This window comes from Zootermopsis nevadensis, unplaced genomic scaffold, assembly GCF_977971745.1.
Source record: "Zootermopsis nevadensis isolate Lab colony 2312 unplaced genomic scaffold, Znev_1.0 Znev_ptg000018l, whole genome shotgun sequence".
Classification (NCBI taxonomy): Eukaryota; Metazoa; Arthropoda; class Insecta; order Blattodea; family Termopsidae; genus Zootermopsis; species Zootermopsis nevadensis.
Window position 1 is genome coordinate 6465954 of NW_028259150.1, and position 16565 is coordinate 6482518.

The following is a 16565-nucleotide window of genomic DNA, read 5'->3' on the forward strand; positions in this document are numbered from 1 at the left end:
TCAGATGTACAGTGGTGTTCTTACTTGAAACTCCATTGGAGGAACTAGGAAAACCAGTTAAGTAAGACTGAACAGTTTGATTTTATTGTTAATTAATGCACAAGGATTTTATATACAGCAAGAGTATTATGAAAATGCTATGAACAGAAGTTTGTAGTCACTATGAGTGAATTATTTGGCACAATAATGGTACCATAATAACCATCTTATGAAAAATATATGTGTGAATCCATACTTATTGACTGAAGTACCAAGACAAAAGAGTGGGTGTTTTATAATTAAATAGATTTACTGTTGTCAGTATAGAGTAACTGGACATAATAGCTATGTAACTTTTAGTTACAGAACTTAAAGATACACCACAGTCATGTAGATTTTTAATGGCTGCAGAGAGAGAACATTTTTTTTTATTTTCCCGTATCTTTTGACTTGTAGCATTGGTTAAACAGCAGAAAGAGAATATCCAGAAATATAAATTAATGTGAAGAACTGGGAAGAAATGCATGTAATTCCCATAGGCTACTACATAATTTTAAGGCTTCAATTTTCACTTTTTCTGCATTTATTGCATTAACATATTTAAATTCACAATTAAATACTCCTTTAAATATGTGAATTTTTAATGGGATACATATAAGTTGCCAGACTTTATGATATATTGCTTGGTAATTATTTTGTTTGAGGAATTTCATACTCACCAACGTGAGAACCTCTAATCATATTTATTTTGATTGATTTTGACCGGAAGGATGGTGGTAAACATTGGATAGTGGAAAGATCCTGATTGATTTATGCAGATGGGCAAATTGTTGGTAAAGGAAATATGAAACACCTGTTAGCTATACAGTGTCTTGTAGTGTGGTTTATATTTTTAATATTAAAAATCGTCATTGCAAAACTACAAACAAATATGATCTTAAGTTGTGTAATATGAGGAGCAGATTGCTTAAATTCAACTTTGTGTTTAAATTGTTAATATTCAGCGCTCATAATTAGGCAATGATGTGTGTAAGCCATCATACCATAAGTAATCAAACATGAGGTTTTTTTAACAATTCTCTTTGAACAAAGCAGTGCTACAATGTGCTTCTTCTTTTGCTGATATCAATTTCTTATTACAACACAAAGGGAAGAGGTAGACTGTAGTTTTGGTTATTCAGAGAATTCTTGTTAATATTCTGTTCCAGAAATTAGGTATTCGATAATCTTCTTCCCACTATAAAAAGTCTGAATCACAATAATATGAAGAGGTTTAAGCCAGCACTAAGAGTAGCTCACGTCTCATTCCTACTCCAAACAAGAATTATCTCAACCAGAAATTCTCATCCATTATAAATACGTGTAAGCAATAGTAGGTATGCTTTCTTGTGTAATTGTTTTTGCAGTAATACTGTAGTTGGTTGCCCTTGGTGTACTAGTGGTTAGTGTGCTCGCCACTGGACCAAACGTTTGCGGGTTCGAATATGATGAGAATAATGAGAATTGGACCGAATATTAGAGCTGTACTTATCCTCTGCAGTATCTGGAGAGTGGCTGGACTGATCCGTATTAGTGATGCAACTAATCTCATCATAAATTTCCTTGGTGAGAGAAAATGGTCATCTGCGATGCTGTTCACTTGTTTGAGAGTTGCAGGTAAGAAATGTAATTCCAGACTTTAGGAATGGTACTTTCATAATTGAATACAATTTGTATGTCCACTGATTAATAATATTGTTTACTACTCAATGGATAGGGAATTCTGGAGCAATTAAGGCTGTAGACATTATGCAACACATAATTAATACATTGCATAACTTTTAATGCCCATCATTTGCATTCTTCTCATGGAAAAACTTATTTGGCTGTCATAAGGATATGTAATTATGAATCCATACTTTAATTTCTACAATGTTTAGCTTTGTTCTTTTTAAATACAGGTAGTTCTCAATTTGCGCCGATTCCGAATAACGCCGATTTTGAAACCAGCAAGTCAAAAAGTGAAAGAAAAAAAATTACTATTATTTATAACACAATAATTTATTTACCGTCTTTACACAAACTTAAAATGTTGTTAAAATTACTTAAAATTATAACATTTTTTCATTAGATACAGATCTTGTTACATTTTACGTTGACGACATGTTTCGATGTTATCTCATCATCATCAGGTCTATCAATTAAAATCTGTTGCACTTCTTGCTCTGCGTATATTGATTTGTTTTATTTGTTTGATTTTTTTAAGTTCCTTCCATTAAATTTGAAGGCTGTGCCCGGATGCTTTAAATCTGTAAAATTAATTTTAATTTTCAAATCGTGATTTTGGATAATGACATAGGAAATAGAATAATTTACTAATTTAAAGAGTTATTACGTAATATATCGTAATACAAGTAAAAGAAGTAAAAGAATCACAAAATAGTATTAAAAGTAGTAAAACATACCGGGTTGTATGTGATGTGTTGTGTCCGATATTACGGGCCAGTAGATTGCAACTGAGCTGTGTGTATCGTGTGTGGCTATATATATTGAGTGAAAGTTGTTTAGGGGGTTGGGTCGATGGACTGTAGAACATTAAATATTGGGTTGTGGTTGTATGTGATGTGTTGTGTCCGATATTACGGGCCAGTAGATTGCAACTGAGCTGTGTGTATCGTGTGTGGCTATATATATTGAGTGAAAGTTGTTTAGGGGGTTGGGTCGATGGACTGTAGAACCCAATATTTAATGTTCTACAGTCCATCGACCCAACCCCCTAAACAACTTTCACTCAATATATATAGCCACACACGATACACACAGCTCAGTTGCAATCTACTGGCCCGTAATATCGGACACAACACATCACATACAACCCGGTATGTTTTACTACTTTTAATACTATTTTGTGATTCTTTTACTTCTTTTACTTGTATTACGATATATTACGTAATAACTCTTTAAATTAGTAAATTATTCTATTTCCTATGTCATTATCCAAAATCACGATTTGAAAATTAAAATTAATTTTACAGATTTAAAGCATCCGGGCACAGCCTTCAAATTTAATGGAAGGAACTTAAAAAAATCAAACAAATAAAACAAATCAATATACGCAGAGCAAGAAGTGCAACAGATTTTAATTGATAGACCTGATGATGATGAGATAACATCGAAACATGTCGTCAACGTAAAATGTAACAAGATCTGTATCTAATGAAAAAATGTTATAATTTTAAGTAATTTTAACAACATTTTAAGTTTGTGTAAAGACGGTAAATAAATTATTGTATTAATAAACACAAACATGACGCAATTAAGATATAAATTATTTATAACGTTTTACAATGTATCTCGTACTGCTTCTTATACTAAATCGTAATTCTTACATCGCTGATTTTGAATGAAAAATCTCTGCAATTACGTATGTTTCATTAACGTGAATTTGCTTCAATGAGATCGAAGAATCGGTAAAACCTGTTTGTGAAATGCAAACTTTTGCATATGCGAGTTTGCTCTTATGCAATTTCATTCCTGGCGCTTTAAACTTTCAAAGGACTAATTTAATCTCTGCGGAGGTACCGGGGTTATTTTTACTGCACGATTTTCTACAGGTCGGCGTCTTACATGACTGCAACTATCGCATAACAGCAGAGATGACTGTACACATCAATCACATGAAAGAATCGCAGTCAATCGCGGGGACCAACGAATTGCCGATTGTAAGTGTATAAAATATATTTTTTAAATTCCCTTTATTTTATTTACGTTATTTCAGAGCTTTAAATGTAATGCCACTATATTACTCGTCAATGTTTGGGTGCTGGGAACGCATGTCATTGACTTCCCATTGATTTACATTATTAAAGATTTTCAATTTACGCCAGTTCGTCCAGGAACACATCCCGGCGTAAATCGAGGGCTACCTGTATTCCTTTAAATCTGCATACCTAGGATAGACTGAGAAAACAAGTTGTTTGTTACATGCATCACAAAACATTATAACCAAAAAATTAAAAACAAGTTAAATATGATAAAAGTATTCTCAAATATCACTGAGTTCCATTTTAATGTTATCCTCCCAAGATACATGTAAAATTTCTCCTGGGCCAAAGTATTATTGCCAATGACCTGTGAATAATTATCTTCATCGTGTCAAAGATGAAGGAGAGATAGAATAATTTTGTCAGGGATGAAATGAAAATGACATTTTGAATTCTATAACCCCTTTTAAAGCAATTCTGTGGAGCCTGATCTGTAAGAGTAAGAATTTTTTCTATATTCTTCATCTCAAATTCCTGAGACTCAGATATATTTTTAAATGTTTTATGTTCTAATATTGTGTTCAATTCATACTCACCAGACAATGTAAACCAGACCAAACTATGGTCCTCCAATGGAATTCATCTGACAGTATATTCGCTAGACCAGGATGTAGATCCAAAAATGCTGATGACTCAGTATCACCATTTGGCAGTTATTCTGGACCTTAGTTGTAGTGGCAGTGGTTATCTACTTGCTCAGGTAGGGATGAAAGTATACTGAATGACACCAAAAAGGTGTCAGTTTTCTTTTGGATTTAATTTCACTCACACAGTATGAAGCATTGGGTGAACTCTTAAAATTATATAAAAGTGTGTAAAGCAGGAGGAAATGGTCATACTTTAAGGTACAAAGTAATCATTTGCTGTAGGGTCTAAGGAAAATTATGATAAACCTCAGTCAGCAAAGGCAATTATTCAGTTATTGTTGGTCAGGATTTAAAGCAGGTACTCCCCAAAAATGAGATAGTTCAAATATTGCTAAGCTATCCTGCTTGGTGTTTAGGTGTTGCCAGCAGACAGATGATAAACTGATAATAAAATAGAGTATATTGTTTTTTTAATGTGAACACTTAAATTAACGTAACCTAATCTATCCAAACTTTCAAAACCAAACCAAGCCAGGAAGGTTCACAGAAATGAGTAACTACCTTTTGTGATCCAAATTGTATTTTACATTTTAACTGTTTCTATGGACTTTATGTACAAAGTTTATAAATAAGTGCTTAATGGAGAGGCAATACCTGTCTGTACATCTGCCCATTTCATCTCTTAAACTACTGTTGGATTTCATTTACTACTGTAATAATAACCCCTAATTTACATGAACCTTAAATCACTCTGCACTGACTTTTCCCACAACAGCTTAATAAACAAAGATTGTTAAATTGTATATTACAGATCTCATTAAGATCTAAAATTTTTGCTTGAAACATGTTTAGATTGGATGAATATTAGGAAAATACTAGACAAATATTTTCAGACCGTAACTGCATAATATCAGTAGCGTACAACTGTAGGTTTGTATGTGCAGTAAATGAACATAAAGAATGATGTAAAATGGTAAAGAACACATTTGGAGGATATGTATATTTCTCAATTGAATATACCCATCCATTCTTTTGTACTGTGAATTGGTAGGAGTGTTCATTACAAAATTAGTAAATATTCAGTAAGCTTCTGTTATATGCAACAGTGTTTCTTAACTGAAGGGCTGTGTTTATTGTGTCTCCATTTCCTCTACCAACCTGAATCTCATTTTCATCAAATTCTAAAAGAAGGCCATGCCATTGGTAATCATCTAAGAGCCATTTCTAAAATAAAAAAAATACCAATTTAATGGCTGTGACAGTTTTTTAGTGGTATGTTAAAATTCTATATAATGACTATTTTAATTTCTTTGCTTTAAAACTGTTGCAGTCAAAGTAAATGAAATGCGTAATTCATTGCTCAGCCATACATGTTTGTTGTTCTTGTGTGAATATCAGTTTTCTTATTTTTTTAAAAATTGTCACTCTGTGCTACAGAGTAACCCAAATTATGTTAACAGGCATCTAAAGAGAAGCATTTCAGCAGTCTGCACCATTGGTTGCTGTTGTCTGAAAAGACTCTGTCACTGAGTGTGGACCCACTAATCACTACTCTGGAACCATTTGACCTGCAGTTAGACAGTCATGTGACTATAGCACATATTGGATCCAGTTTGAAACAAGTTCTACTTCAAGATGTGTACAGGATTGGACGCCAAGATCCTTTAATAATCACACCACCTCGTGATTGGACTTCAGGACAACTCATTTCTCCTGGATCTCAGATAGACAATTATAATGGGATTCATTTAAGGACTTCTGTTTTAGTAAGTATCATTTAACTGCCATCCATTGACATTTGTACCAGCATTGGCAACCTTAATAGAATGCCTCTTAATTTTTTTTCTGTGTTCCTACGAGCATTCCCCTTTCATCTTTATTCACTCTTTCTATACTTTCTTTTGTTTATTCTCCCTCAGTTAGGTCTCTCCACCTGTCATTGGTCTTCTTAATGATCCCACTACAGGTTTTCTCTGCAATTTCCTTTTGGGATCACAGTACATAATTGAAATATACCCATAGCTCTAATCAATTTTAGCATTACAGTTAAAATTGGTAACATTGTTCATTAACATATATCATATGGTAATAGAGGATTTAAACATTGGGGCTTCAAGCTGGACTTCAACATTTGGATTAACCGTTCAGTAGTATGCTAGTACAATGGAGCTGGACTGACTATAAGATGCGACATATAATCGATAAAGGTTAATTTGGGAACCTGATGATATTGAAATTGTTTTAGTGTAAATATTTTTCTCTGGTCTGTACCATTTGTTCCAGAATTAGTTCATTTTTTTCTTCTCAGTAAATCATCTCAATACATGGGAGTTTGTATTTTGTTTTAAACCCTTTAAACTCATTACGTGGAACTTAGCATAATTGGGGCAGCCGCTTAATTGGGCCAAAATGTTCTAGTCCCAATGTGTCCAAATTAACCAGAATCCCCTGTATACATAAGACTTACACTAACATAAATGTACTGTTTACTTCATTCTTTAGGTGGTGGATGGTACATGGGATACACACACAGACCTTAACTACAGACATCTCAACACAGAATCCAAAATTAATTATGTCTTAATGACCTATGTATCTGAAATGCTAAACTTCAGGTAAGTTTTGAATCGTGTTCTTTTCTATTATAAAACAGTTGATGCTTTCAGTATAATAAAATAAAAAGCTATAATCTTAACATGAAAACTGTGTGCTACTAGTTCCATAGAGCAGGGTTTTCTTTGAAAATCTGATAGTTTTCCAGCTGGTTCAGTAGTTTCTTTTTTACCATGTTCACAAGAAGCTGCCATTGGACTTGTCCTAAGGAGTTTAATTTAGTTTATCTCTTAACACACTATTTCTAAAAGATCCATTTCAGTTTTATCTGCACATTTATGTCAATGTCTCCCAAGTGGTTCCTTCCCTTGAGGCTTTTCAACTGCAACTTTACATTATTTGTTTTCCCCGTATGTACTACATGCCCTGCCCATCACATTTCTTTTATTTAATTATACTAACAATATTAGTTGAAGGAAAACAATTATGAAGTTCCTCATTATGTGATTTTCTCACTCTCTTGTAATAGTTAGTTTTTATCCTTTTGACCTATCCTTTTCCCCAGGATTTATGCATCAGGATATCCAGAGCTGTAGTCAAGCTAGGGAAATCAGAGAGATAATGAAACTGTTTGTTCAAGTATTAAATTTTTTTAATAACCTGCATTTTTTTGTATGTATGTATACATGTAAAATAATTTCTTTCAAATATATTGGCAGGATGAATATAACCTTAACAGACACATGGGGGTATCCAGAAGAAGGACCTGACTGCTTCAGTGGTATAGTTGGGACACTGCAGTGTGGTGAATGTGAGATCTCTGCCACTGGAGTCATGTGGAAGATGGAGCGTATGGATGTTATTGATTATGTTACGGAGATTACAAAATTCAGGCAAGAAGTTTGATTGGTCATGCACGCTACACACTGTACAGACATATGCAGACAGAAAGGAACAAATATATTAGGAAAAATCAAGTGTACATTTGAAAATATACATGCCTGACCAACTGTCATTTCCTCTTCCCCAGGGGTGCATTTATGTTTCTGAAGCCATCATTATCTGAGGTATCGATAATTTATGAATTACCATTCAGTACATCAGTATGGGCAACTTATATATTAACTGTGGCCTTCTTGACTATTGTATTGGTCTTTGTCCAACATGTTGAGAGACATGTCAGGCCATTATCATCACCTGATCATCCAGTTTCATGGAGTGATGCTGTGTTGGACACAGTTGGAATTGTGTGTCAACAAGGTGAGAAGTGTAATAATTTATACCACTCAGTAGAAGTAAGTAAAGCTGTCCCACTATACGTTATGTAGGCAGCAATAGCCAGGAACAGATGAATCTGGCAGAATCTTCTAAGGAAGGCTATGGCTCTAAAAGGGCTCATTTGCCAATTATTATGATGATGATGAATGACAGCAAGCAAGCAAGCAGTTCCCAAATTTTAATTTCATTATGAATATCATTTTGATATCTTAGTGTCATTCCAAAATACCAGTACTTTGCCACCTTTTCGTATGATTTATTAGGTGTGTGTGTATATATAACAATTTTTCTGCATTTATTTCCAAACGAACTTTCTATTAGATTGTCTGTCTTTTGTTTTATATTATATAACACTATTATTTATAAGCTCAGTTGTGTTTCAAATTTTTTAAAGGGCCCAGTGGTCACTGTGCCGTGAACAGACATATAAGTGATAAACCAAGGGGTGTTTCTCATAACATTAATGTTACAATATTTTCTCTTTAGGCACAGAAAACATCCCCAAGAACCTTGCTTCCAGGATGGTATTCATCTTTATGATGTTACTTTCTCTGTTCCTGCTTACATCCTACTCAGCAATAATTGTTTCGCTGATTCAAACAACTAGTTCATCGATTAGCACTCTGACAGACTTGATGCAGAGTGCAATGAAACTAAGCATGAATGACAAACTTGCTAATGTAAGTTAATTAGTTAGATTATCCAAAATGGAGGAATAACAATATGTAAGTAATTAAATAACTTTATTACTCTTACTCTCAGTCATGATAAGAGCAAGGTCAAAAGTGAAGCACCAGTGAGGAATGATGTTGACTTGTCAAACCCATGAAATACCTCTGGATTGATTGATGAGAATGTAGTGTCAATTACTTCTTTACTATAAGTGCTGTTGAGTGTCAGTACAAACAGTATTGTAACAACATAGACTTAAATTTTTTAACAATTTACTTGTAGCAACAATAATATGAAGTAGTCATTGTACTGGTGGAGGCTAACAAAATCACAGACAGTTTTAATTTATATTGCAAATATAAACAATATGAGCCTAAAGATGACCCCTTTTACAGGTGAAAACATGTTGCTCTCCATACAAATGTTGTTGTATAGGTTGATTAGAACACAATTCTTATTCTGTTTACTGCATGTAAGATCGTTTTCTTGCCAGTAGTGTGTATTAAGTTGCTGAATTCATAAAGACAAAAAGAAGAAGAGAAGAGACAAATGCTGGAATCCACATAAGAGGATAGTGAAATAGTATAATGTCTCCAGATTTTCTTTTCAGTGTGGTCCAGGCATTTCCTGTTTCTCTTTGCTCTGCAAGTTTATAATTTCGTGAAACCCCATGTCACCCTTAAGTTCCTCACATTTCTAAGTGTTTATTTTATCTATTCATTTGCCTGATGTTCTCATTCCTGCTTTTTATTTTGTTTCTGTCACCCTGTGCATTTCACTGCATTATTTTACTACTGTTTTAACAAGTATTCTGTATTATATCAATATGCACTCCTGGGCATTATTTAACACATGCATATTTTAATTACCTAATTATGTTAATAACATTTTTTGCATTTTTCTACATCTTGTGTCTCTAAAGGCCACTAGACTCTCAAGTTTCTGACTCTGTGACTTCCTTTAGGGTTAAAACATTTTTACTTTGATTGTATTGTGCACCTGTTTCCAGGAAATTACAGATCCTGCTGTAGAAAAAGTATTCAAGGAGAAGTTATATACACAACCTTTTCATGAAGCATTTATCACTGATGAAGTAGGAGTGGAAAGAATACGAAGAGGGTTGAATGCTTTTCATGGCATTAATGGTGCATATAAGATCATAAGTGACACATATGAAGAACATGAAAAGTGCAGATTTAAAGAGATAAAAATGTTTGAGGCTAATCATGTTGGTTTTCCAATAAGAAAAGGATCTCCTTACACAGAACATATCAGACAAAGGTAAAAACAATTTACAAGCTACTTTGTTTTACCCAGCTACTGAGCAGGCAGGTATAATTGTAATGCTTTTGCTCTGACTGGTATTTCGGATGTATCCAGCCCAAGTCTTGTCTGATTTACTTGCTATTGTGGCTGAAGGTTCTCATGTTATTCTTAGGTCTCTTTACATGAATGCCAGGATAGTATCTTGAAATAGGTCATGACTGTCTCCTTCTAAATCCTTACCTATTTATCATTCATGATTATCTTTCTGTCTAATTTATATATTACACCTTGTCTCTAAAACTCTTATGGCCTGAATGATGCACATATAAGCTATACACATCAACATAATGATGCCATAAAAACTGTGCCACTGAGTAACCTCAAAATATTAATTATTGACTTCAATAGCTGGTCTTTCTTCGGAAATTTACAATTATTATCCACTCAGGAAATTACCTGTGATTTTTTTATCATGACCTGCTATTGGTTCTGTGCAGTTTATATCTTCACAACCTCCGAAAGCCTCTTTAATATTGTCTTCCCATCTGTACCTAGGTCTCTCAAGTTGTACTTCCTTATGACACCCAACTCACCTTTCTGTGCATTTGATGTTTTTTAAATTGTGCTACTTATTCTACCAATCTTTATATACTTCTTTTTTTTAATTTTCTCTTGGGATAAGGTATTCTAATGTGCCTAAATGTCAGTCTCTGCTAGCACCAAAACAATTGAGTGGATTATGTTCATGTATGATATTTACTAATGTTTATATTCTGCAAAGATGCCCTACAAATATGAAACTTATGACTTAAAGTTATAAGCATTCTACATGAAAGCTAAAATACAAATCAATCATAGGTATAATTATGCTGATAACATTTTGCTCATTTTGTAGAGTTAAACCAAAGATAATATCTTACTTAAGTTGAAGACAAGTTTAGTATCAAAGATGAAGCTACAATTAAGCACTGAGAATTTGATAAAATGCACATCTCAGGGGCAGTCATAGATGAATATGAACTGTTTGTTGAATGCTGAAGTACTCAGAAAAAACCTGTCCCAGTCACCTTACCTGCCACACATAGCTTGTCCTGGAAATTAACCCAGCGTTCCTCCAAAAGGAGAAGCCAGAACAAACCACTTCAGCTTGGAAGATCCTTATAGAAAGTGCTGTACTAATGAGCCTTGTGTCCCAAACACTAGCTACTTAATTCTTTTGAAATGCTTCTTTCTCTTGACATGTATAATTATATGATATAGTTTCTGCAATGTATTTTTCACCATTTATTTAGGTATCTTAGACTCAGTATCACACTTTGTCACTCTTCTTTCTTAACCTTTATAATACTGGAACAGGTAACTGATTTATTAGGCTGCTGGACAGAATTCAACTCTGGGGTTACTGGTTTAACAGTATGCTACTGAAATGCACAGTCAGCTGGATCACACTTAAGCCAAAATGCACAAATGATAAAGGCTAACATACACACACAATGCATCTATCCAAACAATGATTATGTTCTAGGACACACTGGTTGAGAGAAGCTGGAATGGTGGGACGAGAAGAAACACGGTGGTACTATCCGAAGCCACGATGTGAAACCAGTGGTCAGAATTTTGTGAGTGTGGGAATCCAGGAATTCTATCCTACATTGGTGATTCTAACATATGGTATCTTCTTGTCCATTGTAATGTTGGTGGTAGAAGTAGTCTATAACAAGTATCAACATATTCTTCTTGTGACTTCTTTCAAATCATGTACCAGGAAGATAAGAAATTAAAGAAACTTGCAAAAACACCACATTTGAAGGAAGAAAGCTTTAATCGTATAAGATATCCATTATAATGTTCTACATACCCACCAAAGCTGAAAAAAAGTAAATAATTGTTTTCACTTTAGCAGAATTTTGTGTGACTGGTGCAACATTAAATCTACTGACATACCACACTCACCTTACATTTGGTTTTTCTTGTACATACATACATTAAAAAATACCATAGTTAGCACTAGTGCACAGACAACAGTGTCTTTGTAGTTTCATACAGTTTCATGTGTGCCTCTAACATGAAACAGCAAGCATAATGCAACTACATCTTGCAGTAGTCAATACTACTTGACTGTTTTGTCTGATTATTTGTTATGCAATACAACATCAAACTATAAGAAATATATTTATTTGTATGATCCTCAGAGATCTGTTACACATTTTACTGTATTTACAATCAGCTACTGTATCAGGTTTTAGTATTTTTCCTAGTTATTATAGAATTACCTTACTGAGAACATGTTACTAACAGAAAGAAGTTACTTATAAACCACTGCAGTGCAGAAAAATTCGTGCTTCTGTCACTGTTTATACCAGTCTTGAAGATATCAAATACTTCTGCACATACCTTGGGTTTATGTACCGGGTTTACAATTTATGTCTTTTGAGGCGCGCCCGCACCGCGCGGTCGGCTGGCGGTCTGTTGACGTGGGCGGGACTAGTCCGTGTTCTTCCCATGAGTCACAGGCGAATCAGTTTCAGTGCCGCTAGTAACAGGGAGCTGCGAGTGTTTCTCGTCACTGATACATGTTATTACATTAATTTTCTTACCTTAAATCACAAAAGATGTTCAAAGTGACTTCCTTGTGCTTGCAGGCAACTTCACATCTCATTAACATATTTCTAAATACTCGACGAAGCTCTTCTTGGGATATTGCCGAAATGAATTGTCATTTCCTGTTCTTCTTTTTATCCAAAACTGATCCCGTACTACAAAATTTTTTTTACTAAGCTCTCTATCATGGGCCTGCTAGGAACACTTACACCGGGAAAATGTCTGCGAAATTTACGGCGGCATCTTCCGTAGGATGAATATTTGGCATATGTTTCGACTAAGAACACACGTTGCTTAATACTATACACCATATTATCAACGTCAATCCGCTACAAGAGACGCAATGAAACTGATTCGCCTGTGACTCATGGGAAGAACACGGACTAGTCCCACCCACGTCAACAGATCGCCAGCCGACCGCACGGTGTGGGCGCGCCTCGAAAGACATAAATTGTAAACCCGGTATATGTCATCACATTATATCCCACTTTTATCTCTCACTACACAATGGAGCCATGACTCAAATGGAAAAAGGTTTGTGGATGAATGAGGGTAATGAGAAGCAGTTTTGAAATGTTTCCAAATTGTATAAGTTCAATTCTGACCTTGGACTTTTCCAAGCAGTGTATGTTACATGATACTAATTTCTGGGTTAGAGCTGCATCACTTGTTGAACTGCATTCAATTCTTCAAATGTTGATGACAACTGCAGTTTTCACCAAAATACTGAATATAGTTGATCAAGGAACACAATTAAAGCCTGAAAGCCATGTGTTACATATTATGTATGAGTTTAAATCCAAGCACAAATTTTCATGGATATTTTTATACTGTTGAATTTCTTAACTGCTATAAAGTTTTATTTCATACACATCACAAAACAATTCATGGAAGATTAAATTTACTGGAATATGTGACACTGACATTTGTTTCAAACATAGTCTATTTCAATCCAATTGGCAATTTGAGTGAAACTATAAATTTAAAATAACAACACATGGATGTGTTTAATGATCAATATCTGATTTTGTGAATCTCATCTGAAGGGTAGGGAGGAACTTGACAACCAATAAGTTGAATTACTTGCTGTGCTGTCCAACAGCCCCATGCGATACATGTTTCCATGTTATGCTTTGCAAACACTCCTGCCAAAAACCCTGATAAAAAAGAATCACCAGCCCCTGTTGTGTCTCTAATTAACTCCTGTCTAACAGCTGGCACATCAAATTTTATAACTGATGGCTTATTGCAACCATTGCCATATACACATAACACTGAATCTTTGCCATCTGTAACAACAATGATCTTACCCATTTTGTTAAGATATTTTCCAAGGTCACAACTTTCAAGAAAATGTCCTTGGTTGCTCATATTATGTAAGGCCAGTGCAATATCTTTAGTACTTTCATATTCTAAATTCATTACTTTGCCTAGTGCCTTAAATTCTTCTTTATTCCCAAACAAGATATTGGCACATTTGGCAAGATGAGAGACTTTATTGGGAAAATCATTGCACATATATACAGCATTAATATTGAAAACCAAGGCAATTTTCTTGTCTTGGCATAATTTCAATAATAAAAGTGCTACTTCATAGCTGTGACTAATGAAAAAACTCTCAATATATATTATATTTACTTGCTCCAGTATTTGCATGTGCTGCAATAGATCTGAAGGTTCATAGATATTGGCTGCTCCCAAGTGGCAAACCAATGACCTGTTTTCACCACTGATGAGAGCCAGACAACTTCCCGTTGGATAGTCATTGTGATACTTATATCTGTAAAACAATATAAGTGGCAGTCAAACAGGGACCGAGGTAGGTACCTGAAAGATACCAAGAATACAGATGCTTCTTTCCACATATTACTTACCAACTGCCTGGCAATAGATCCATTCACTTGGCATTTCCTCAAGATCTGTTTTAACCGTTATTACCCTTGCATTTTACGTGCAATCAAGCTTTGTATGTGTCACACTAGCATACTGTTAACTCTTAACCACAGATCTAAAGTCTGACCAGCGACCCCATAGTATAGGGATTTATATCATCCTTTTCCATATGATAAAGGTTAATATTTCCTCTCATCTCTTGTGGCTTTATTGTTTTCCTCATTACATCTACATATACAGCCTGTCATAACTTCTGTGATATGCCTACACTAACAGTACTAGGTAACCTACATAAATCCACAATTTTCTCATTATATAACTGTCCTCCATTCCTCACTTGTTTCAGCTGTCTTAGGCTCAAATACTTTTTCTTCAAACACTTGTGATTAGCATTCTTTGCTCAAAGTAAAAGATTGCCTCACATCCATACAATCAAATGGTAAAATCACTGTTTTAATATCTTAATATTTACTTGCTGTAATTGTAAAGTAGACTAGATGGTATTTACTTTGAGTATACCTTGTCTCAATGCCTGAATTTTTCACCAGTTTCTCAAGTAGTTTTCCTTCATCATCATTTCCAATCCCTCCAAAAAAAACTGAATAGAGTGGACAATTGACCACCCATTGGAACATTCTAAGCGTATTCTGCGCTGCACCTCCAGGATGGTATTCAACACTGAAACTGAGAGATAACCAGTTTCATTATTACATTAAAAAATTGGTCAATTACCCAAAAAATAATTCTCTCTTTTTTGTAAATACATTATTCTTGCAATAAAATGTTTGAGACCTATTCACTCTTATTTGCTGCATTGTACAACAAAATTACTACCAAAGAAAATGTCACAATACAATGTTTAGCACTCCTGCTTCATACTGAGAAGGTCCCAGGGTCATATCATGGCCTGGAGACCAGGTAACTTGATTGATGTTTCCTGAGACCCCTCTGCAAACAGTAATGTCTTAATGTCTTCCCAATTCAACAATCACAATCATCCTGCCAGTCAGTTAAGTAAGTCTATATAAAGCATCAAATCAACCAAAACCTAATGAGGAAGGAGCACCCTAGGACCAAAAACAACCCAGGAATATGTCATGATGGATGGAGGTGCAAACTTCATAAAGCTATTTAACCCCAAATTCAAATTAAATTACAGAGATTTTGAAAGGTTCCTTAAATATGTGAGGGCAATTTCATGAATGCAACATTACATTATATGTAAGCACATTAGGCCTAAATTCTGGGGGACTACCGGCGAAACAAATAGCTATGCCCTGTGCTTGACTGATTAGGGAATCCAACTTTTGTAAGGCATTTTAGGTGGTGCCAATTATTATGATTGTAAAGACTTGGAAACAACCGAAAACTTTATAAATTCCATTTTAATTGTTGTTGGTCTCGGTGTGTATACAATGCAAACTATAAAGAATATAAGAAGAAAAGGAAATTCCGACACAAATACAGATGTGAGGTCCTGGACTGTCGCCAATTTCGTTCACCTCTTTCGCCTACACTGCTGAGGGGGAAAATTAAAAAGCAACTTCGTACTAATCATGTGCTTCTAGGCTTTTCTTGCCCTTTCGCCCCACTTAACTAAGAAATATGCAACACATACCGAACTACGTTGTGCCTACCTGTTACGTATATCTCTGAAGATTTTCAAATCTCCATCTGCAACTTCCATTTGGCCATTTGGTACCAGCCCATATTTGTGCAGAATATCAGTGTTCGTGATGTCAGTACACATGTCAAGCAACGGGTTGCCGAAGGCAGCTAAAATAGGGGGTTTGTACTTTTCTAAAATGCATTGCATTTTGATTTGCTTTATTCGTAGTGATGTGATACGAGCGTAGTTAATTGGGATGTGATATGGGTCAGTCTAGTTAACAGGAAAGCATCTTGAAGGTTATGTAAATGTTTAATAACGTTC

General features: G+C 34.7%; 2 protein-coding genes across 9 annotated transcripts; one reads left to right on the forward strand and one right to left on the reverse strand.

Moving 5' to 3' along the window:
- Positions 1–1616: 1616 nt before the first annotated feature.
- Positions 1617–11941, forward strand: LOC110832973 (ionotropic receptor 84a). Of its 4 annotated transcripts, none has more exons than XM_087351235.1 (9): positions 1617–1635; positions 4322–4482; positions 5830–6135; positions 6872–6984; positions 7642–7815; positions 7953–8182; positions 8687–8880; positions 9882–10153; positions 11664–11941. In XM_087351235.1, the coding sequence occupies exons 2-9, from the start codon at positions 4405–4407 to the stop codon at positions 11917–11919; spliced, it is 1623 nt and encodes a 540-aa protein (XP_087207361.1). In that variant the 5' UTR covers positions 1617–1635; positions 4322–4404; the 3' UTR covers positions 11920–11941. The 4 variants fall into 4 exon arrangements, with proteins under 4 accessions (XP_087207361.1, XP_021926180.2, XP_087207363.1 ...); XM_022070488.2 differs by lacking the exon at positions 1617–1635 and adding an exon at positions 3428–3680; XM_087351236.1 differs by lacking the exon at positions 1617–1635 and adding an exon at positions 3845–4221.
- Positions 11942–13313: 1372 nt separating this feature from the next.
- LOC110832975 (adenosine kinase) lies at positions 13314–16558 on the reverse strand. Of its 5 annotated transcripts, none has more exons than XM_087351240.1 (4): positions 16270–16558; positions 15152–15316; positions 14378–14566; positions 13314–13499 (listed from the first exon to the last, which is right to left on the reverse strand). In XM_087351240.1, exons 1-4 carry the CDS (start codon positions 16446–16448, stop codon positions 13493–13495), a joined length of 540 nt encoding a protein of 179 aa, XP_087207366.1. In that variant the 5' UTR covers positions 16449–16558; the 3' UTR covers positions 13314–13492. The 5 variants fall into 5 exon arrangements, with proteins under 5 accessions (XP_087207366.1, XP_021926185.1, XP_021926183.1 ...); XM_022070493.2 differs by having other exon boundaries at positions 14378–14519; positions 16270–16549; XM_022070491.2 differs by having other exon boundaries at positions 13314–14519; positions 16270–16555.
- Between the last annotated feature and the right edge of the window lie 7 nt (positions 16559–16565).